Genomic DNA, 24,109 nt, shown 5'->3' with positions numbered 1-24,109 from the left:
ATATGTTCACGCAGCGCATTTTTGCACTATATTTTTTCTTTCTCAAAGGAAAAACTTGGTGTATATTTCAAACATTTTTTTATGCTTTTTTTTTTGTTTGTTTTGTTTTACTTTCATTTTTTTAAAGTATTTATTAGTGTTGAGCGAGCACTAAAATGCTCGGGTGCTCGAAGCTCGGGCCGAGCTCACCGTGATACTCGGGTGCTCGACCCGAGCAACGAGCCCAATGTTAGTCTATGGAAGACATGAGCGTTTTTGCGGCGGTACCCCCGGCAGTCTGTAGAAAGCCTAAAAAGTGCCCAAAACGATAGTGACAGTGCTCAAATGACATGGGGACAGCATGGGGATCGCCCCAGGAAGCATGTCTGACCCCCAGGTCACTGCTGTCAACAAGGTGGTCAGAGGTATTAAGCTCACAATAAAACGTTCAAAAACGAAACTGAAACGGTTTTCCTGTGAAATATGTTAAGGAACATCCTTTCCAGGGTAAAGACTTGTGTATAAGGTAAAATAAATAACCAAAAGCGAAAATACTCCTCCACACCTTGGGCTATGTTCACAAGTAGCATTTTTTATGCGTTTTTGTACTTTTGTACTTCTTTCAACCGTGACAAATGCATTCACCGGGAAATGTCATTTTAACATTTTACAACCTTATCTGGCCATGTGCTGTGTGACACATGCATACAGTGCTGAAAAGACATGGGAACAGCATGGGGAAGACCACTGGAAGCATCTCTGACACCCAGGTAACTGCCTAAAAGTGTGCCCATCAGAAGTGATCCTAGCCGCATCCGAAGATGGAGACTTGCAACTATCCCCGTGCAAGTCCTTGTCCTAGGGCAGTGTTCAATTGTACCTCCCCCATTCCTTGCAATGCAAGCGCAAGTATGCAGCCTGCCACCCACCCACCCCCAGGCTGCAATACCGTACTGCTTGCTTGCACTTGAAATTGGGCCTTTTAGGCATGTGGAGGCGGAATCTGGCCACCACGTCATGGCTGCGTCGGCGGCCTGGTATCCATACTCAGTCCCCATCTGCCCGGCGGCTGGGTGTCCACGCTTGGTCCCCAGCCGCCAGGGGGTGGCCGGGTGTCCACACTCGGTCCCCAGCCGCCAGGGGGTGGCCGGGTGTCCACACTCGGTCCCCAGCCGCCAGGGGGTGGCCGGGTGTCCACACTCGGTCCCCAGCCGCCAGGGGGTGGCCGGGTGTCCACACTCGGTCCCCAGCCGCCAGGGGGTGGCCGGGTGTCCACACTCGGCCCCCAGCCGCCAAGGCGCGGCCGGGTGTCCATAAACGGTCCCCAGCCGCCCCTATTTGTCCCGGTAACCTTCCCCACACTTTACTTAGCCTGGCCTGCTTTAGGGCAGCATTGGCCGAGCCCACCAGACAACCAGACTCCTCCCGTGGGCCCAGGCTTCTCCATCAGGGGAGTTGAGGGTGCCAAGGTGAGGAGCATGATGATGATGATAGAAGTTAGCATCTGCTTTGTTTTCTTGGAATGCAAGCGTAAGTGTGCAGCCTGTGACCCACCCACCCCCAGGCTGCAATACCATACTGCTAGCTTGCTTACACTTGAAATTGGGCCTTTTAGGCATGTGGAGGCGGAATCTGGCCACCACGTCATGACTGCGTCGGCGGCCTGGTATCCATACTCAGTCCCCAGCCGCTCGGCGGCCGGGTGTCCACGCTTGGTCCCCAGCTGCCAGGGGGCGGCCGGGTGTCCATAAATGATCCCCAGCCGCCCCTATTTGAAGGACAGCCTAACCACAAACACGTGGACAAGTGAATGTGGCCAGGTATGGTCCATCTCACTGACGCCTTCACACTGGGTTAATATTGTGGAAGCCGGGACACAGTGGGACACTGGGATGCAACAGGTCCTCCAGACATAGAGGATTGCGGGTCCTGGGTCAATCAGGCTTCAACACAAAGTTCAGAAGGTAGACAGCAGCAGTGGTCAGCCTCCTACACAACGAGTAAATTATTCATGATCATGAGACCATCCATCTCCTTAGCTTTCTGTTCCTTGGAATGCAAGCGCATGTATGTAGTAGCGGCCAGGCCTGAGGTGGTCAGCGTTTTGGCGCATATCCTACCTCCTCCGAGGATTGCTGGATGTTTTCCTGCTACTATCCCAGTTCTATGACTCCCGTTAAAACAAAGCTTCAGGTGATGAATGATGGATGAGGTGGTGGCAAAGGAGAAAGAGCAGGAGGAACAGGGACCATTCACATCAATATCAGGCCAGTCAACCACACATGTCTTGTAGGATATGTTTCTGTACCAAAAGGAGCGGTTCGGCTACACAGTTATAGGGCATACAGTGAGTGCAATGCCTACCAAAAATTTCGAGGCACTCCAATGCCCCTTGGAAGTGACATGGAGGTCAGAGGGCCTTAACTAAACCGTTTTTTCCATTTATAGCAACTGGGTCTCCTGTACATTGTTGGCCTAAGCAGTTAATGGAAGGCTTTCCAAAAATTATGAGGAACTGGAATGCCCCTTGAAACAGACGTGGATTACAGCGTACTAAAAACCTTCTACCCATTATTGGGGAGTGGGTCTCCCTTAGTGTTCGCCTATGCATTGAAAAGCAAAAGCTGACTAAAATTAGGAGGCAATGCAATGCCCGTTGGAAGAGTCGTGGAGGTTAGAGGTAATTTAAAACAACATTTCAGTGCCCTTTGGAAGAGCTGTGGAGTTCAGAGTGGTTTAACAAGACGGTTTTAATGCCCCTTGGAAGAGTGGTGGAGGTCGCAGTGGAATTAAAAGACAATATCAATGCCTCTTGGAAGAGTGGTGGAGGTCGCAATAGCTTAACAAGACAGTTTTAATGCCCCTTACAAGAGCCATGCAGTACAGCATATTAAAAACATTATTCCCATTATTGGGAAGTGGGTCTCCCATAGTCTTTGCCTATGCCTTCCAAGCAAAAGCTGCCAAAAATTAGGATGGAGGAACTTGCAATGCTGGCAACATGGACTACAGTCACCCTGGTGGTATAGTGGTGGTGGAGGCTGAGGATAAGGAGAAGAGCAAAAAACAGCCGAAATGAGGAAGCGTATACCCATGTGTGGGTGTGAAGCGATGCATGGGAATACACCTCCCGAAATAACACCGTGGATTTGACTTTGTTACTCTGCTGTCATTTGGTGGTGATGAGAAGTCTGGCCCAATCCAGCCCTTGTTCATTTTGATAAGGGTCAACTTGTCAGCATTGTTAGTTGACAGGCGAGTGCGCTTATCAGTTATAGTTCCCCCAGTGGCACTAAAAACACGCTCCGATAACACGCTAGCGGCAGGGCTGGCCAGGACCTCCAAGGCGTACAGAGAGAGTTCATTCCAAGTATCCAGCTTGGATACCCAATAATTAAAAGGCACAGAGGAATCACTGAGGACGCTAGTACGGTCGGCAAGGTACTCCCTCACCATCTTTTGAAACTTTCCACTCCTTGTGAGAGTACCCCGCGCCTCAAGGCCGGTAAGCTGGGCGGGTCTGAGAAAACTGTCCCAGAATGTTGACAGTGTTCCCCTGCCTCTGCTGGATTGGAGTTGCGTCTCTCTCGCTTGTACGCCTTGGTTGGTCAACGAACTGTGACCTCTGCCGCTAGCGTGTTCAGATGGGAATTTTTTTTAACAGTTCTGCAGCAAGGGCCTTCTGGTACTGCTCCATTTTTGTAGACCTCTCCACCTCAGGAATAAGAGAGTGAAAGTTCTCCTTGTAGCGGGGGTCTAAAAGTGTCACCAACCAGTAATGACAGTCACCCAACATTTTGACAACGCGAGGGTCACGGTTAAGGCAGCGTAACATAAAGTCAGCCATGCGTGACAGACTGGTAACGGACGAGACTTCCGTGTCCTCACCAAGGTGACGACTGACCATGCTCTCCTCCCTCCCTTCCTTCCTTCCTTCCTTCCTCCTTCCCTCCCTTCCTCCTTCCCTCCCTCCCTCCCTCCCTTGGTGTTACGGGGAACTGTTGCCCGCCTTCTGTGTGCGGCCACCACACTGCTTCTTCCTGCCTGTTGGGGTGCTCTGCCTCCCTCCCCCTGTGTGCTGCTGGCCTCGCTCTGCGTGTCCTCCTGCCACGTTGGGTCAGTTACTAGATCATCCACCACCTCCTCCTCTTCCACTTGCGCACCACGATCCTCCTCACTTCGTGGCAATTGTGTCTCGTCATTGTCCACCTCTTGTGACAAAATGCCAGCGTCGACTTCCTGTGGCCGTGGCATCGCTACATGGGATCTCCTCTTCCACCACTTCAAGCGGAGCAGGCAAGGGGCCCAAATATGGAAATGGACCAGTGAACAGCTCTTCAGAGTGTCCAAGTGTGGGATCACTTGCTGTCTGACAACACTTGGCATGGTGGGAGGAAGGAGCATCAGGGTGAGGAGGAGTATGCGGTCGAGACTCATGGCTACTAAGAGTTGACCGTGTGGAAGACAGACCGGAGGTGGTGGTGCCCAGGTAACTGGAAGTATTATCTGCTATCCAATTAATAACCTGTTCACACTGATCAGTTCGCAATACTGGTGTTGTTCTGTGCTTCCCTAGTGATTCGGTCAAGACGTGGGAGCGAGAAGATGTGGCTGTTGGTTGTGGCACATTTTCACCTTGGCCACGGCCCCGTCCTCTACACGCACCGTCACCAGAACGTCCAGTTCCACTTCCCTTGCCATGCGCCTTGCCCATTGTAAATGAAGTAAAATAGCTTACACTCGCACTATCAATGGAAAAAGGGTAATAAAAAGGAGATTAGAACCGTGGAATAGGAAAACCACAGTTCTCTTTCTCTGGCCTACACCAGAATCTTTTAAACAGATATATTTGTGACTGAACAGTCAGGGAGACACTTATTACTTTTTTTTATATAAAAAAGGGCAAAAGCTGGATAATAATGAGATTTGAACTGTGCAGCTGCAAAACCAAACTTCTAGGTATCTGGCCTACACCAGACTCTTTTAAACAGATATGTTGGTGTCTGAACAGTCACAGACACACTCAGTTTTTGTTTTTTGTTTTTTTTTGGGGGGGGGGGGGGGAATACCAAAAGGTTAATAAGACGCGTATTTGTACAGTCTGACTGAGGGAAAAAAAAAAAGTACAGGTTTAGATGAAAAAAAAAAAAGTTTTTTTCCTGGCTCCTGAGACCGGAGGATAAGTCTAGCAATTTGACCAGCAGGAGCACACAGGACTGTAATGCAGTTTTTGCTGGTTTAACCACCGCATCTCCTATACAGCCTGCCTGCCTGATATCTGGGATGGATATTTAGTCCTGAGAAGGACTGTTTGTTTGATCAGGCAGGCTTTAGAGACCCTACACTACCTATTTCGCACTATATATCTCTCCCTAACTCAGCAGCACTGACCCTACACTGTCTGATCCGGAGCGACTGTTTCCAAGATGGCGGCGCCCGGTTTTAAATACTCGAGGTGACGCTGTGCGGCCAGCCAATCACTGTAATGCCCACAAACAACATGGCTGCGGCATTACAGTGACTGGCTGGGCGGAGACCCGAGCTCCCGCCCGAGTAACCCGGAAATGCTCGGTGCTCGCCGAACATCCCGAGTAGCGAGATGCTCGGGCGAGTACCGATCAGTGTCGAGCATGCTCGCTCAACACTAGTATTTATTTGAATGGCTAAAATCCGCTGTTAGAATTGACATGCTACGTTTTCGCAAAAAATGCAGCAGGTCTCCAAATACATGCAAAATTAAAGGAAGGGATTTTAAAAATGTCATTGATTTTGCTGATCTTTTATAAACAGCATTTTTTACCCACAATACATTGCATAAAATACAGTTTGCGCCATGAGTCAACATACTCTTAGTTAATGAAAAAAAAAACTAAATTTGTCATATTATTTATATATTGTTGGTTTAGGCATCAAGCAGTTTTACTGGGCAAACTGGGTCCTCCTCTTCCTCCTCCATGGAGTTTTTTAATCTCCCTCCTCAGGAGGCCACCAAGTTTGATATCCCTGTAACATCAGGTATGTACAAATGTTACCATTCTTCGTTTTGTACCAGTTTTAGTGCAGATAAATACTTCTAGTCATTGAATGACTTGTCTAAAATGAGATAAAACGGTTTGCTTCTCTTTACGCAGAAACTATATCACATGTGACAATGGCTATAATTCTGGTATTGCTGGTTAGCCCGATTCATTTAAATGGACTGGAGTACTGTTTTGTTCTGTGAGGACAAAGGACTTTATATACTATGTATTCAATATGGATGGCTTGAGTATTAAAAAATTAAAGCCTCTATATATGGCTGTTATCAGCTATAAAATAACAGTTTTTTTTAATGGGACTGTCCAATTAATTCACATGTCTCTAGTTTATATGGCAAGATTTGGAAAATTAAATTGGTGAAATTGTGAAAAATAAGCAAGTTGCGTTGCTACTTGATAGTACCATGGTATAGGTTATCTCCAGGTCACAGCAGTCGCTCACCATTCAGAAGGACCGGGTGGACAGCAGTGTGAGCACTTCTTACCTCAGAAACCCTTGTATTTCCAGTTTAAGATGAAGGGGACAAGGTAGACTGCAGTGTGAGCAGCCTCTTCTTCTTACTTAAAAACTCCTGGTATCTCCAGTAATAGATCACATAGACAGGGTGGTCAGCAGTTTTAAACAGGCTGGACAACAATGTGAGAAGCCTCTTCTTACTTTAAAACTCCTGGTATCTCCAGTATTAGATCAGATGGGGTGAATGGCAGCACAAGCATAACATTGACAATTAAATTTTATTCTGAACAATAATGCAAAAGCCCTTAAATTTTATCAACGCAGGTGCTCAAACTGTTTTCCATTACAATTTGCACAGCTTTGAAGTCTGCCTCTTACGCTTCGACAAACTTTTTTGCACAAGTCTCTTTGGGTATTAATTTCTTGAAATGCATCTCTTATGTAATTTTTCAAATCGCTGACACTTTTTGGTTTTCGACTATAAACTTTGTCCTTGAGTACTCCCCAAAAGTAAAAATCCATGGGGGTCAAGTCTGGTGAACGTGCAGGCCAATCAAGTGGGCCTCTTCGGTCAATCCATTTATTAGGAAATGTTTCATCAAGATACTCGCGGACTACTCTTGAATAATGTGGAGGGGCCCCATCTTGTTGGAAATAAAGGTCATGTGAATTAGGCAGTTGCTGTAACTGGGGAACAACTTGATTCATTAGAATTTCGAGATACTTACCTCCTGTGACTGTTCCATCAAAAAATATTGGTCCTAAAACACCAAAACTTGAAATACCACCCCAAACATTGACACCAGGCTCATTTAGTTGTTGCTCTAATGTTAAATGCATGTTCTCATTATACCAGTAAATACAATTATGTCTGTTAATATGGCCGGATAATTTGAAAGAAGCTTCATCACTCCACATAATGTTATCTAAAATTACTGGATTTTCTCCAATTTCGTTAAGCATAATCTCACTAAATTGCAGCCGCCTGTCTGGATCATCCTCCAATAAACCATGAATTAGACGTGGGCGATAAGCTTTCCACCCAATAGTTTTCAGGATTCGCATGATAGAAGCTCGTGAAATTCCCAATTCCAAAGAAACGCTTCTGGTGGACTTTTTTTTGGATTTGGATTTTTTAAAATTATTTGCCATTATGTGTTATCTGAATTATCTGAAAAGAAAACAGATTTGGGGGAGATCTATCTGTGAAAACTAGATCTGTGAAACTGGCTCAGTTGCCCTTAGCAACCAATCAGATTCCACCTTTCATTTTCCAAAGAGTCTGTGAGGAATAAAAAGTGGAATCTGATTGGTTGCTAAGAGCAATTGAGCCAGTTTCACTTTACACCATGTTTGATAAATCTCCCCCTTCATAACCTTATTACACTTTCTGTCCACCTACTTTTGGACCACCCTGTATAATAATCATCAGCTAACATTGGGGTCATAGTTGCCTCTGTGCCACGAATTGCCTTGAGTTACTTACAAATCTGCTGCTGCTGTTGTTGGCTCTGTTGCTGGCGCTGTTGAAGCTGTTGCATCAGCAGCTTACTTGTCTCCTGTTGTGCCAGCTGTTGCTGCTGCCGGCTCTGGACCAGGTGCTTGATTAGCTCCTCCATTTTGTCTGACTGCTGTTCTATCTTTAAAGCCGCCTTCACCCAGGACATGCAGTCTGTCCACAGCCATCACACTTGCTTCCTTCCTTGGGATCTTACCTGCACTTCTAGCACCAACTGTGGTAGATCGGCTCACTCAGCTGCATATAAAGGTAGACACAGGAACACTGTCTCTTTAAATCTGGAGCTAACAATTTCAGTGTTACACATCTTCCCTCCAGTACTTTGCTGATGGATAGATAGATATAGACTCACATATATGTGTGTGTGTGTGTGTGTGTGTATGTATATATATATATGTGTATATATATATGTATATATATATAATATATATTACGCGCACACACACACACACACACACACACACACACACACACACACACACACACACACACACACACACACACACACACACACACACAGTTGTATAGTGTATAACATGTATGCATTTACATAGGTTTATCCAATACAAATGTTCATGGGAGTGCATCTTTAACCCCTTTTAAGCCCAAGGCGTATTAATACTCGTCTGCGCCCTGGGCTTTAAGAGCCTGACCCGTATTAATACGTCATTGCGATCGCGCACGCACACAGGCTGTGCGGGCGCTATCGCCGCCGGGTGTCAGCTGATTATCACTGCTGACACCCGGTGCTATGTGCTGGGAGCGTTCCCGCACCGCTCCCGGCACATTAACCCCCACAATGTTGCGATCGAAGTCAATCGCAGCATTGCGGTGGCAAGGGGAGGTGATCTCAATACTCACCTCCTCTTCTGGCCTCCAGCGCTGTCTGCCGCGGCTTCCCGGATGTTGCCATGACGACCCAAATAAAAATATAATGTACCCATCAATAAATATTATTATGAAAAAAACAAAAAAAAACAATAAAGGTACACATATTTGGTATCACCGCGTCCGGAACGACCTTGCCTATAAAACTGTCCCACTAGTTAACCCCTTTAGTGAACACCGTAAAAAAAAACAAAAACAAAGCAAAAACCAATGCTTTATCATACCGCCAAACAAAAAATAGAATAACACGCGATCAAAAAGACGGATATAAATAAAAATGGTACCGCTGAAAACATCATCTTGTCCCGCAAAAAACAAGCCACCATACAGCTCCATCAGCCGAAAAATAAAAAAGTTATAGCTCTCAGGATAAAGCAAGGCAAAAAAATATTTTTTTGTATAAAATAGCTTTTATTGTGTAAAAGCGCCAAAACATAGAAAAACGATATAAATGTGGTACCGCTGTAAACGTACGGACCCGAAGAATAAAGCTACCTTATAAATTTTACCACACGCGGAACAGCATAAAAAAAATTAATAAAAAAAAACAATTCCTGAATTGTTGTTTTTTGTTTATTCTGACTCCCAAAAATCATACTAGAAAGCGATCAAAAAATGTCACGTGCCTGAAAATGGCACCAATAAAAACTCCTCCCGCAAAAAACAAGCCATCACATGACTGTCGGCCAAAATATGGAAAAATTATAGCTCTCAAAATATGACGATGCAAAAACTAGATTTTACAAAAAAAATGTGTCTTTTAGTGTGTGACAGCTGTCAATCATAAAAACACAATATGAATCTGGTATTGCTGTAATCGCACTGACCCGAAGAATAAAGTCGTCTAATCACTTATACCGCACGAGGAATGGCGTAAAAAATACTGGGTTAGGTTTAAGGTTGTGTTGGGGCTAGGGTTGGTTTGGGATTTTTTTTCAAAAGTCCAAAAAAAAATGACGATATGGCGACTAGTGTTGAGCGCAAGTGCTCGCTACTTGAGTTTGCATCGGGTGCTCTGGTATGCACTGGGTATCGTGGGTGCTCGAGTGACTTGCTCGAGTCTCAGCCCCATATGCTTTGTGGGCAAAAAAACCTCGCGGGGATTGCCTGCCATGCACGAGCAATCCCCCCATGTTTTTTTTTGGGTGTCTAATAACCGTGAAACATGCGGGCGGGGACTTGAGCATGTCACTCGAGCATGCACTATACATGGTGCATACCTGAGTACCCGATGCACACTCAAGTAGCGAGCACTTGCGCTCAACAGTAATGACAACTTATTCAATATGATGACCTAATGTTATCAAATTCTGTGTCGTACCTCTGGATTCAAAATGTTCACTATACCCCTTGATAAAATCCTTGAGGGGTCTAGTTTCCAAAATGGGGTCACTTGTGGGGGGTTTCCACTATTTAGATGTATCAGGGGCTCTCCAAACGCGACATGGCGTCCGCTCTCGATTCCAGCCAATTTTGCGTTCAAAAAGTCACACAGAGCTCCTTCCCTTCTGAACTCTGCCGTGCACCCAAACACTGTATTTTCCTCACATATGTATAGGCGTGCTCAGGAGAAATTGCACAAAAGTTTTTGGGGTCCATTTTCTCCTCTTACCCTTGTGAAAATAAAAAAAATTGGGGCTAAAACATAATTTTTGTGGAAAAAGTTTGATTTTTTTTTATTTCCACGGCTCCATGTTATAAACTTCTGTGAAGCACTTGGGGGTTCAGGGTGCTCACCACACATCTAGATAAGTTCCCTGGGGAGGTCTAGTTTCCAAAATGGGGTCACTTGTGGGGGGGTTTCCACTGTTTAGACACGTCAGGGGCTCTCCAAACGCAACATGGCGTCCGCTAATTATTCAAGCAAATTTTACATTCAAAAAGTCAAATTCATTACATTCAAAGCTCCTTCCCTTCCGAGCCCTGTCGTGCGCCCAAACAGTGTTTTTTTTTCCCACATATGGGGTATCTGCGTGCTCAGGGGAAATTCCACAACAAATTTTGGGGTCCATTTTTTTCCTGTTACCCCTGCGAAAATAAAAAAAAATTGAGTCTAAAGTAACATTTTTGTGAAAAAAGTTAAATGTTCATTTTTTTTTCTTCCACATTCCAAAAATTCCTGTGAAGCACCTTAAGGGTTAATAAAGTTGTTGATTGTGGTTTTGAGCACCTTGAGGGGTGCAGTTTTTAGAATGGTGTCACTTTGGGGTATTTTCTGCCATAAGGACCCCTCAAAGTGACTTCAAATGTGATGTGGTCCCTAAATAAAAAAATAAAAAAAATAAAAAAATGATTTTGTAAATTTTGTTGGAAAAATGAGTAATCGCTGGTCAACTTTTAACCCTTATGGCTTTATGAAAAAAAAATAAATTTGGTTCCAAAATTGTGCTGATGTAAAGTAGACATGTGGGAAATGATTTAAGGGCATAAAAATAAAAATTTTGAAAATTGCAAAATTTTCAATATTTTTGCCAAATTTCAGTTTTTTTTCACAAATAAACGCAAGTGATATCGAAGAAATTTTACCACTATCATGAAGTACAATATGTTACGAAAAAACAGTCTCAGAATCAGGGGGATCCGTTGAAGCGTTCCAGAGTAATTACCTCATAAAGTGACAGTGGTCAGAATTGTAAAAATTGGCCTGGTCATTAACGTGCAAACCACCTTGGGTTGTAAAGGGGTTAAAGTGAATCCGTCAGCAGGTTTTTGCTATGGAATCTGATAGCAGCGTGTCACTTACTGGGCTGCTTGCTGTAGTTTTGACATAGCTTTGACAGAATCTCTGCTGTAGATGTAGCTTTGATCAAATTGCTGTTTGGCATTGTGGCACAGTGTACAGGAAGCTGCAAATGAGTGGTGGGGGCGGGGGTTACACAGATTAGCCTGACTGCTGTGCACATGAGACCTAGTCAGGCAGTGATAATCCCTGGAATCAGGGTCTCAACGCCTACATTTTGCTGCTCTCAGATTAAATGGCAAAAACCTGCTGACAGATTCCCTTTCACTATATTTGGAAAGTTCTTTATAATCACGTCTTTCTTTCAGCTGCATTCTATTCTGTTACTCTTTCAGACACCGATGGCCTGATAACTCACGCACTGTTATTGGGAAATTTTGAGGCCGCTGTGGACTTGTGCTTGAAGGATGGTCGTTACGCTGATGCCATCATATTGGCTAATGCTGGAGGGGAGGATTTGCTGAGAGAGACCCAGCAATGGTACTTTGCTCGTCAGAAGAATAAGATCACTACAGTAAGTAGACTATCTCGCCTTATAATAGATAATAACATTCCTGCAGTGAATTAATGTTCGCTCCTGTCATCACATGCCACAAAGCCCAAAGGCTTCTATATGTAACTGACAGCAGATGATATCTAAGTCCTAACTGGATGACAAAAATGCTAGATAGCCGCCTCCATGCAGGAGAAGTAGAGTCCCAGTTACTGATGGTCTTTTATTTGTGGGTTCTACATAATCAAGTGGGAGAGATGCAATGTATCCTAATCGGAGTTTTGCTCTTTAGTCGCAGTAACGTTACCCTAGTAATAACTACTCCATATTATGCAGAATTATTAAGGAAAGGCTGACTTACATAATGCGGTCTTGTCTGTCCGCAGCTCCTCTCGTCAGTAGTCCAGCACAAGTGGAAGGATGTGGTTCTCAGCTGTAACCTGCAGAGCTGGAGAGAAGCATTAGCTTTACTGCTGACATATTCCAAGCCAGAAGAATATGCTGAGCTTTGTGGTAAGCGGCGGGATTGCTGCAGTTCTTCATTGCTTTGCCTGCATTGAACTTTCTAAAATCTAAAACTGGCCAAATATTAATAAGTTATTACTGTGAGGATGAGATGCATCATCATATCCAATTAACATACTGATATATTGGACTTTTTTTTTCTATTTTTTTTTTTGTGGCAGCTACATTAGTAAAGGTGACAAGAAGTGCAGCCATAATGGTTGTCACCTCTTTACTGGCTTCTCCAGATGTCATTTCTAGTGTGCTAGTTATCTCTGCAGTGTAGGGAAGAAGTCATCTTTACTATACCTTCATCCTTGAAAGCTTATTGGGGCTATTCTATGATGAAATCTGGGCTGTGGAGTCAGTAAGCCAAACCTCCGACTCCTCAATTTCCCTGACTCCCAGCTCCACAGCACTGGTCACTACTGAGCGTGTACATAAAGTGCAGCACAGATTCATCTCAACTAAAACCGAGATCCTTAGATCAGGAACAGAACAGACATTTATAGGGCATTTCATAACTTTCCCAAATTCTCATGAAAAAATATTGAGCACATCCTGCATTGTACTACTGTACCTAATCTATATATATAATCGTCTTATCCCGTCTGTCTGTCTGTCCAGGAAATCCCGCGTCGCTCATTGGTCCGGCCGTGTCCAATCAGCGACGCGGGATTTGAGAAAAAGATGGCGGCCGTTAGCGGCTCATCTGCAGGACGGAGGTCAGCGGCGATGCAGCCGGGAGATGAGGCGCTCATCTCCCGGCCGCTAGCAGCAGAAGTATCCCGACCGGCGGCGGCGCCGCCGCTGACCTCCATGCGGCTAGGGTGTCAAGGGAGGACCTGGGAGCGGCGGTTGCCGGCGGCGACCAATCAGCGATATTGGCGCCAAATTTAAACACCCCTCTGCTGATTGGTCGCGGCCGGCAGTCACGACCAATCTGCATTATTGGCGCCAAATTTAAACACCGCTCTGCTGATTGGTCGCGGTTGCCGTTAGAATCGGGCCACCATCAAGTTAATTATATATTTTAGGAGTCTGAGTCTGTCCAGTTTATACCGACTCAGACTCCTCAGCCTTGGATGAAATGGTTATTTAGGTGGTTAGAGCAAAGAAAGCAGCAGTGACTATTACCGTCCCAAGCAACTCTCACTTTTCTGACAGGTGTGCATGATCCACAGGTGTCAGCACATGACTCTGATGCGAAAATGACAGCTCTGGACTGTGTCTGATAACCCCTTTAATATTCTTATTACGGCGCCCCCTGCTTTCTTTTGAATGCCTTTCGTGACGTCCACTTACATCAACCTCCTCTTCCACGTTTTATTGTCAAGTCTCCAGGAACCGTTCCATGCCTGTGATCCAAGTGTTGAGGCATGTGTGACCACCAGCACTGGACACATTAGTAGATGGTCTAAGAGTAGAAAGAACAGATCAAATATAGCAAATATATAACAGCAATGTCTAGACACCGGAGCATTTTATAACCATTATTCCAACTGAAAACTTGGTATGCTTTGCCGTGCGCAAGTCACAGTAAAATTTAAGTTTCCAAAGATGTGAACTTGTGCCGAGTCTATGAACTATGTCAATTCTTTGCTTATAGATGCTCTTGGAAACCGCTTGGAGTCAGAAGGAGAAGGGAAGATGTCCTCGCAAGCTTGCTTGTGCTACATATCCTCGGGTAATGTGGACCGGCTGACGGAGTGCTGGGTCCGAAGCCATGAAACCTCAACACCTCTTGCACTACAGGTAAGAGAACTGGCTTTTAGTTGTCAGAATTAACATTTGTTTATGTGAGGATACAGTAATGGTTTTATCTGGAGATGTGGCGTAAAGGCATGGGCACATACCCGTATGTGCCGCTAGTTTGATCGCGTGCCTGTGGTGTGATGTCCACATATGAAGTTTCGCTTTTTTTTTTATACCTTCTGTACATAATGAATGACATCCGTATTGTACATCATTCAAAAAATTTGACAACAAAGCTCATTTACAATAGACATTCACCCAAAGTGCTCATGTTGGCTTTATGCAGTATTTCTCAATCAAGTTCAGATGGAGACGCTTCTGGGAGCAAATCCAACACACACCTACTGATTTGTTTACGGGGCACACCCTCGTCAAGGAAATTTCAGGCATGAAATTTGATGCATGGACATTTTGGGCTTTTGAGAATTATAAGGGTTAATGAGAGACCCCATTGGACACACCTTGGCCCCGAAGTTCATTTTTAAGAAACTTTTAATATTGACCACTTGCCTGTGTGCACAGCACCGAAATGAAGTTTCTGCAGAAAATAATGCCCCTTGGTATAAATGTGTGTAGCTGATTGAATCGAGTAGATTTAATACAGGCCAAATTGCTAATTTCAGCTTTCGCGAAAACCTATTGACATTTAATTAAACAATAATGAATATAAAAAGAGGAATTAAATCTAAAGTCACTCTGGTTATTCTGCTGGTAAGATAACACAGCTATTAAAATGAAGAAGTGACATTTTTGATCACTTAATTCTCTGCCTGCTGCTTCTTTTTGTAGGATCTAGTGGAGAAGGCCATGGTACTAAAGAAATCTATTGAGCTCCTCAGAGGGTCTGTACTGCCACCACAAGGGCCTGTGTTGGCAGAGAAGGTCGCACAATATGCCAGTCTTCTGGCATCTCAGGGGAACCTTCCTGCTGCCATGAGCTACTTGCCCAGTGACACGGAGGAGGTATGTTAATATCTTATATGGATGACTTGGTGAATAGATTGTTAATTTTTTCATCATGTTACAATTGTTGTTCTACCAGGAGAACTCCTGTGGACATAATATTGGGGGTCCCCTGCTTGGAGAGCCTCTAACAGGTTATCACTTGCATTGGCTGGCCACAGATTCTGTATACTAAAGGATTTCTTGTTGTGAAACATCCCCTTAATCACTATATGTTGATTTTGTTTCCTGCACTATTGTACATAACAGGCATTACTTAAAGAGAACCTGTCAGTCTATTCCTGCTGCCTAAACCACCGGCTGCATGGATCAGAGCCTAGCTGTGTCATTGCAGCCACATTGTTTTTTTCTTTTCTGAAGTGCTCCACGTGCTTTAAAAGAGAAAATAATTTGAAGAATCCGCTGGAGGCTATAAGGAGAGATGAGACTAGTTCAGCGCAGCTCTGGTTGGCTTCTTCCCGTACTGCTCTAGTTGGCTTCTCCCCGCACAGCTCTGGTTGGCTTCTCCCCACACTGCTCTAGTTGATTGACAGGTCTCTCCCCGTGTATACACACTGGAGATCTGTCTCCAGAGAACTCAGCATCAGCAGGGAGAGGGGCCACTGAGGAGCTGTCATTCAAGCTAGGTGGGTGATGATTGAGCCTAAGTTTTTACAATGAATTTTACATTCATGCTAATATGGATTTTTAAATTACCTTATTTTTTGGACTATAAGATGCACCTAGGTTTTAGAGCAGGAACATAGAAAAAAAATGTAAGCAAAAAATGTGGCCATGATGCCCTGTTAAGGGGGAGGGGGTCTGCTGCTGACACTGTTATAGGGGTAATGTCCCCCAATTCTGTTAACATCCCCAATCCTTGTATATATGGCCCCCTCCTTCCTGTTATACGTGGCCCTCATCCCCATCCTGATATGCATGGCACCCCTCATCCCCATCCTGGTATGCATGGCACCCCTCATCCCCATCCTGGTATGCATGGCACCCCTCATCCCCATCCTGGTATGCATGGCACCCCTCATCCCCATCCTGGTATGCATGGCACCCCTCATCCCCATCCTGGTATGCATGGCACCCCTCATCCACATCCTGGTATGCATGGCACCCCTCATCCCCATCCTGGTATGCATGGCACCCCTCATCCCCATCCTGGTATGCATGGCACCCCTCATCCCCATCCTGGTATGCATGGTAACTTCATCCCTCTTCCTGGTGTGTATGGTACCTTCATCCCTCTTCCTGGTGTGTATGGTACCTTCATCCCTCTTCCTGGTGTGTATGGTAACTTCATCCCTCTTCCTGGTGTGTATGGTACCTTCATCCCTCTTCCTGGTGTGTATGGTACCTTCATCCCTCTTCCTGGTATGTATGGTACCTTCATCCCTCTTCCTGGTATGTATGGTACCTTCATTCCTCTTCCTGGTATGTATGGTACCTTCATCCCTCTTCCTGGTATGTATGGCCCAACTCATGCCTCATCCCTGTATATATGGCCCCCTCTGGTATGCTTGCCACCCTCTGATCCCCGTCACGCTGCACAGAAAAAAACCCAAACAATTATACTCACCTCCTCTCTCCTCCAGCGCTGTGTTCCGCTCTGTGCCGGAATAGTCACTGCTTCCCACGCCGGGACTGCATGGGGAGCAGTGACCATTCATTCTCCCTAATAGCGCGCACGCTGTAGCCGCAGCGCGGCTTCTGCTGCGCTTGACGGTCAGTGTGCCTGCTATTAAAGGCCATGAATATTCACCACACCCATGGGCATGGGGAGTTGTGAATATTCATTTTCTTTAGTAGCGGGCACAGTGTAGGCTGCAGCAGGCGACTGCTGCCTCCTGTGCACCGCTACTCCGCCACTGTCTCTTCCCTTACATCCCCAACCACCCACAGCCACAGTATCTATGTACAGTACAGACCGAAAGTTTGGACACACCATCTCATTTAAAGATTTTTCTGTATTTTCATGACTTTGCACACTCTTGGCATTGTCTTGATGAGCTTCAAGAGGTAGTCACCGGAAATGGTTTTCACTTCACAGGTGTGCCCTGTCAGGTTTAATAAGTGGGATTTCTTGCCTTATAAATGGGGTGGGATCATCAGTTGTGTTGTGCAGAAGTCAGGTGGATACACAGCTGATAGTCCTACTGAATAGACTGTTAGAATTTGTATTATGGCAAGAAAAAAGCATAAAAACGAGTGGCCATCATTGCTTTAAGAAATGAAGGTCAGTCAGTCCGAAAAATTGGGCAAACCAGTTGCAAAAACCATCAAGCGCTACAAAGAAACTGTCTCACCTGAGGACCGCCCCAGGAAAGGAAGACCAAGAGTCACCTCTGCTTCTGAGGATAAGTTTATCCGAGTCACCAGTCTCAGAAATCGCAGGTTAACAGCAGCTCAGATTAGAGACCAGGTCAATGCCACACAGAGTTCTAGCAGCAGACACATCTCTTCAACAACTGTTAAGAGGAGACTTTGTGCAGCAGGCCTTCATGGTAAAATAGCTGCTAGGAAACCACTGCTAAGGACAGGCAACAAGCAGAAGAAACTTGTTTGGGCTAAAGAACACAAGGAATGGACATTAGACCAGTGGAAATCTGTGCTTTGGTCTGATGAGTCCAAATTTGAGATCTTTGGTTCCAACCACCGTGTCTTGGTGCGACGCAGAAAAGGTGAACGGATGGACTCTACATGCCTGGTTCCCACCGTGAAGCATGGAGGAGGAGGTGTGATGGTGTGGGGGTGCTTTGCTGGTGACACTGTTGGGGATTTATTCAAAATTGAAGGCATACTGAACCAGCATGGCTACCATAGCATCTTGCAGCGGCATGCTATTCCATCCAGTTTGCGTTTAGTTGGACCATCATTTATTTTTCAACAGGACAATGACCCCAAACACACCTCCAGGCTGTGTAAGGGCTATTTGACCAAGAAGGAGAGTGATGGGGTGCTACGCCAGATGACCTGGCCTCCACAGTCACCAGACCTGAACCCAGTCGAGATGGTTTGGGGTGAGCTGGACCGCAGAGTGAAGGCAAAAGGGCCAACAAGTGCTAAGCATCTCTGGGAACTCCTTCAAGATTGTTGGAAGACCATTTCCGGTGACTACCTCTTGAAGCTCATCAAGAGAATGCCAAGAGTATGCAAAGCAGTCATCAAAGCAAAAGGTGGCTACTTTGAAGAACCTAGAACATAAGACATATTTTCAGTTGTTTCACACTTTTTTGTTAAGTATATAATTCCACATGTGTTAATTTATAGTTTAATGCCTTCAGTGTGAATGTACAATTTTCATAGTCAAGAAAATACAGAAAAATCTTTAAATGAGAAGGTGTGTCCAAACTTTTGGTCTGTACTGTATATTGGTCTATAATACGCACCCCCCATTCTCCTCCAAAATTTTAGCGAAAAAAATTGCTTTTTATAGTCCGAAAAATACAGTAAACATCATCAGGTTTAAGATTTATTTAATAATGTATTTAGTTTGTATTGTGAAAACTTGTGATAGATCTCCTTTAATTAGTCACTGGCCTACAATGTCTAGTTCCCCTTACCATGGCTGCAGGATTATTATTTACTCAATTTATTGTTTTTTCTGTGCAGCGTGACAGGGATCAGGGGGTGCCAAGCATACCAGGATGAGGGGGGCCATATATACAGGGATGAGGCATGAGGGGGGCCATACATACAGGGATGAAGGGTGCCCATACATACAGGGATAAGGGGGGCCATACATACCAGGAAGAGGAATGAAGGTACCATCAGTTTGGTAGAATTGAAGTGTTCGAACGGCAAAACCGTAGCACTTAGAGTTGCTATGGCTCCATAATATTGAAGGCAAGTTGTGTGATATGTCATCCAATGCTGCATGCTGTGATTTTATTTTAATCCAAGGTATACAGACATATCATAGGGCCGGCCCATAGTCGTTGCTCTATTGTGACTCCATTCCAATTGTTTGTCTTCATACTAATCTTTCTTTAATAAATGCACTTTAGTGTAAAGCAAACAATATCAATCTATATCAATGTGCCTGTAGACATATAATGGCCAGAAGCCAAAAAAGTGTCACATGTATTTTAACTGTACTTCAAAGCATAGTTGATGATGTACTCAAGTACCGTTCCCAGCACAATAGGTGGTCTGGAAAATAGCACTGTACCCCCCACCACCATACTCCATTCTACTTATTGCTGGAGGTCCGAGCCACTTAATCCTAGCGATATGCCATTACTTACGATGGTGGGAAGACCCCTTACTTGTGATAATCCCTTATTCCCAAGGTGGCTCAAAGGATTTGGGTCGCAAAGGACGTTCTTTACAATTGCTGCTGTTTAGCAATCTTACATTTTCTCATACGTTTATCGTTTCAGAGTTCGGTGCGTGAACTACGAGATCGTTTATTGAATGCTCAGGGACAGGCTGCAAATGGGCAGCGATACCCTTCAAAGACATCCAGTAGCTATCCATCACCTACAGTCAAACCAATTAGAGCATCGGAAGGCTTCTCCTATAAAGAAGGAAGCAAACAGGTTTGTGTGGGATCCCATCTGAATCCTTATACCATAGATGTTCATTTTTATTTATTTTTTTAAAGCCGTAAGTGAAGTAGGGCATGAAAAAAAGTATAAAAAACTAATTGTGCTACAACGATTCCTGCAGCAGGTGGCAGTACAGGCCACGTCACGCTTCACCCATTTTTCTTACTGAGACGTTTCATATATAGTATGAACTTGCATCCAAAGTACTTGTACAGCTAATTAGGCCTTGAAAACCTCACGTAGCGTTCTGAGAAAGCGAAATTTAGAAATTAAACTCAAGTCCTTTTTATTGGATTACACAAAATTATATTTTATTTTTGTTTTTATTGTTTCTGTCTACAACTGTAAATGCATAGATTCAGCAACTAAAGCTTAAGGCCCCGTCACACATAACGAGATCGCTAATGAGTCACGGTTTTGGTGACGCAATAACGATCTCACTAGCGATCTCGTTATGTCTGACAGGCAGCAACGATCAGGCCCCTGCTGTGAGATCGCTGATCGTTACAAAGCTTCCTGGACCATTCCTGGGTCGTTGCTCTCCCGATGGGCAGTGTGCATCGCTGTATTTGACACCTTATCAACGACCTCGTTAGCGATTGAGAACTGAGACACGTAGGCGTGCATAAATTGGACTTTTCTGCGCTCCTCGTCCCCGATTGGTGGTCACTACTGCGTCCTTGTTTTTTTAGATCCCACCAGCGTTCTCCGGCTGTGACTCCACTTTGAAGAAATCAGGCATCTTTAGCGACGTAGGTATTGTTTAGGGTCTCAAATGAGTTTCCATTTTTAATGTAGAGATCCCATCTGACCGGAGGCGCAGTGTTAAACCATGGCCACCCAATCAGAACGTAGTAGCGCCCACCAATTGGAGATGAGGGGGGCGCGGAGAAGTAATTTTATGCATGCCTTTCTGACACAGTACAGTTCCTATCAAGGTGTGGATCGTTGAAATAGCTGCTGTGTGAAAGCGTCCCAACGACCGCCGAGATCGTTGGTTAGATCGCTGGGGCGGCCGAGATCGTTGGAAAGTTCTGCATGTTTGACATCTCCCCAGCGATCCCAAAACCATGACGCAATAACGATCTCGCTAGCGATCTCGTTATGTGTGACAGGGCCTTTACTCTGTCTATATAATGACTAATTGTGTATATACTATTTCTTCCCTTATCAATTCTACCGTTTTCCATATCTCTGCTTGCTGCTGTTTAATACAGTAGGGTCAATATGATCATCGTTACGGTGTTGTAACAAGAATATCCTTTATTTGCTGAAACCTAATACACTTTTTTTCTGCATAAAATATAAAACAATAGGTAATAAATACACAGCGTATGTATATATCTGTACAGTACTGTACAAAGTTTTTAGGCAGGTTTGAACAAATGCTGCAGAGTAAGAATGCTTTAAAAAATAGAAGTGTCAATGGTTAATTTTTATCAGTTAACTAAATGCAAAGTGAATGAACAGAAGAGAAATCAAAATCAAATCAGTATTTGGTGTGACCAGCCGATTCCTTCTAAATAGCATCAATTCTTCTAGGTACACTTGTACACTGTTTTTGAAGTATCTGGGGAAGGAGGTTGTTCCAAACATCTTGGAGAACTAACCACAGATCTTCTGTGGATGTCGCTTGTGCAAATCCTTTTCTTTCTTCATGCAACCCCACACAGACTTGATGATGTGGACATCATAATTGATGCTGTTTTGAAGGCAACTAGTGATCACACCACATATTGATTTCAGATTTCTCTTTTATGACATTCACTTTGTATTTTGTTAATTGATTAATATTGACACCTCTATATATTTTTTTTTAAAGAATTTTTACTATGCAGCATTTTTTCCTCACTTGTCTAAAACTTTTGCCCAGGGCTGTATGCACTATATACACTTCTATTGTATATAAAGTTGCAAAATTATTTAAGCCACATTGCACATTAGGTTTAATTTGCATTATTTAGAAAACTTTTTGCCGTTTGCAATTAACCAACCAACCAAGAACAACTTATATACCGCAACACAAATAATATAACAAGCCTTTTCTCCCAATTCAACTGAGAAATGCCACTTTTAATGATTACTGCAGTCTCAGAATATGGGATCAATGATTACACTATCTGGCCTGGGCAGAAAGAAGAAGCTGTCACCAGATTCCTGAGGAGGCAGGGGGGACAAACTCTGCAGGTTTCACGTTGTATGCAAAGTGCATACTAAGCACTGAAGGTCTCCGTGCCCAATATCCAAGACATACATCTCTTCTGACCTAAAAGCACAAGAAAAGTCTGCTCCAAAATGCTCAAAAATAATGTAAATAAAATTAAATAAGGCACAGAGTTTTGGAGATTATGTATGTATGTATGTATGTTTTTTTTTTTTCAGAATAACATTGACTATTATTATTTTTAATATTTGTAGGCTTTATCCCAAACTCCAATTAGCACTGTACTTCCACCCCCGCCTTCAGTGCCTTCACCATTCATACCTCAGCCAATGCCCGCTACAGTGCCGCCCCCTCCATCCATCCCATTCCAACCTTCCTCTGGCCAGTCTTCTACTATCCATCACAGATATGGAGGCTGGCAGCCTTATCCAGGATCACAGCCCCCGTCAGCTGTGCCAGGTGAGTGCAGTGACCGCAAAAAGATGAAACTATACCAAGTAACTTATTGTTGTATTAGGTTATTGAGCGTGTGTGTGTGTGATATACAGTGGGGAAAATAAGTATTTGATACACTGACGATTTTGCAAGTTTTCCCACCCACATAGAATGGAGAGAGCTGTAATTTTTATCGTAGGTACGCTTTACCTGTAAGAGACAGAATCTTACAAAAATCCAGAAAATCTCATTGTAAGAATTTTACCTAATTAATTTGCATTTTATTGCATGAAATAAGTATTTGATGCAATAGAAAAGCAGTGCTTAATATTTGGTACAGAAACCTTTGTTTGCAATTACAGAGATCAGATGTTTCCTATAGTTCTTGACCAAATTTGCACACACTGCTGCAGGGATTTTGGCCCACTCCTCCATAGAGATCTTCTCCAGATCTTTCAGGTTTTGGGCTGTCGCTCCTTCCAAAGATTTTCTATTGGGTTCAGGTCTGGAGACTGGCTAGGCCACTCCGGGACCTTGAAATGCTTCTTACGGAGCCACTCCTTAGCTACCCTGGCTGTGTGTTTCAGGACATTTTCATGCTGGAAGGCCCAGCCACAACCCATTTTCAATGCTCTTACTGAGAGAAGGAGGTTGTTGGCCAAAATCTCACAATACATGACCCCATCCTCCTTTCAATACAGTGCAGTCGTCCTGTCTCCTTTGTAGAAATGAACCCCCAAAGTATGATGTTTCCCCCACCATGCTTCACGGTTGGGACGATGTTCTTGGGATTGTGCTCATACTTCTTCCTCCAAACACGGCGAGTGGAGTTGATACCAAAAACTTCTATTTTGGTCTCCTCTGACCACATGACCTTCTCCTATGCCTTCTCTGGATCATCCAGATGGTCATTGGCGAACTTCAAATGGACCTGGACATGTGCTGGCGTGAGCAAGGGGGCCTTGCGTGCCCTGCAGGATATTAATCCATGACGGTGTAGTGTGTTACTGACGGTAATGTTTGAGACTGTGCTCCCAGCTCTCTTCAGGTCATTGACCAGGTCCTCCCATGTAGTTCTGGGCTGATTCCTGACCTCTCTCAAAATCATTTTTACCCCACGAGGAGAGATCCTGCATGAAGCCCCATACCGAGGAAGATAGACAGCCATCTTGTGTTTCTTCCATTTTCTAATAATTGTGCCAATAGTTGTTGCCTTCTCACCAGGTTTTCTATTGTCCTGTAACTCATCCCAGCCTTGTACAGGTCTACAATTTTGTCCCTGGTGTCCTTAGACAGCTCTTTGGTCAGAGTAGGTGGGCTTCTTTAAAGAAAAACTAACCAGTCTGTGAGAGCCAGAATTCTTGCTGGTTGGTAGGTGATCAAATACTTATTTCATGCAATAAAATGCAATTTAATTATGTAAAAATCATACAATGTGATTTTTCAGGTTGTTTTTTTAACCACTTTACAGCCTGTGGCGTATTAGTACGCACAGACTGTAATCCCCCGGTTCAGTGAGGGCTCTGGCGCGGAGCCCGCACTGAACCGGGCACATGTCAGCTGATTATTACTGCTGACATGTGCCCGCAACAGCCGCGGGTGGATCACGATCCACCCGCGGCTGTTAACATGTTAA

At 44.4% G+C, this 24,109-nt stretch overlaps 1 protein-coding gene across 7 annotated transcripts in view; it reads left to right on the top strand.

Annotated features, from left to right (window-relative positions):
- The window catches only part of SEC31B (SEC31 homolog B, COPII coat complex component), an 82,905-nt gene that overhangs the window by 36,343 nt on the left and 22,453 nt on the right, over positions 1-24,109 (top strand). For all 7 annotated transcript variants that reach the window (XM_073685751.1, XM_073685750.1, XM_073685749.1 and 4 more), the window contains 7 exons: positions 5,886-5,994; positions 11,957-12,135; positions 12,501-12,627; positions 14,228-14,373; positions 15,163-15,336; positions 19,707-19,865; positions 22,293-22,497. In XM_073685751.1, the coding sequence (XP_073541852.1) occupies positions 5,886-5,994; positions 11,957-12,135; positions 12,501-12,627; positions 14,228-14,373; positions 15,163-15,336; positions 19,707-19,865; positions 22,293-22,497 (1,099 nt within the window). The remainder of the gene's footprint in view (positions 1-5,885; positions 5,995-11,956; positions 12,136-12,500; positions 12,628-14,227; positions 14,374-15,162; positions 15,337-19,706; positions 19,866-22,292; positions 22,498-24,109) is intronic.

Source organism: Phyllobates terribilis, unplaced genomic scaffold (genome assembly GCF_046119375.1).
Source record: "Phyllobates terribilis strain yellow unplaced genomic scaffold, ASM4611937v1 Scaffold_5__5_contigs__length_657084704, whole genome shotgun sequence".
Lineage (NCBI taxonomy): Eukaryota > Metazoa > Chordata > Amphibia > Anura > Dendrobatidae > Phyllobates > Phyllobates terribilis.
This window is presented reverse-complemented; position numbering and strand designations above follow the sequence as displayed.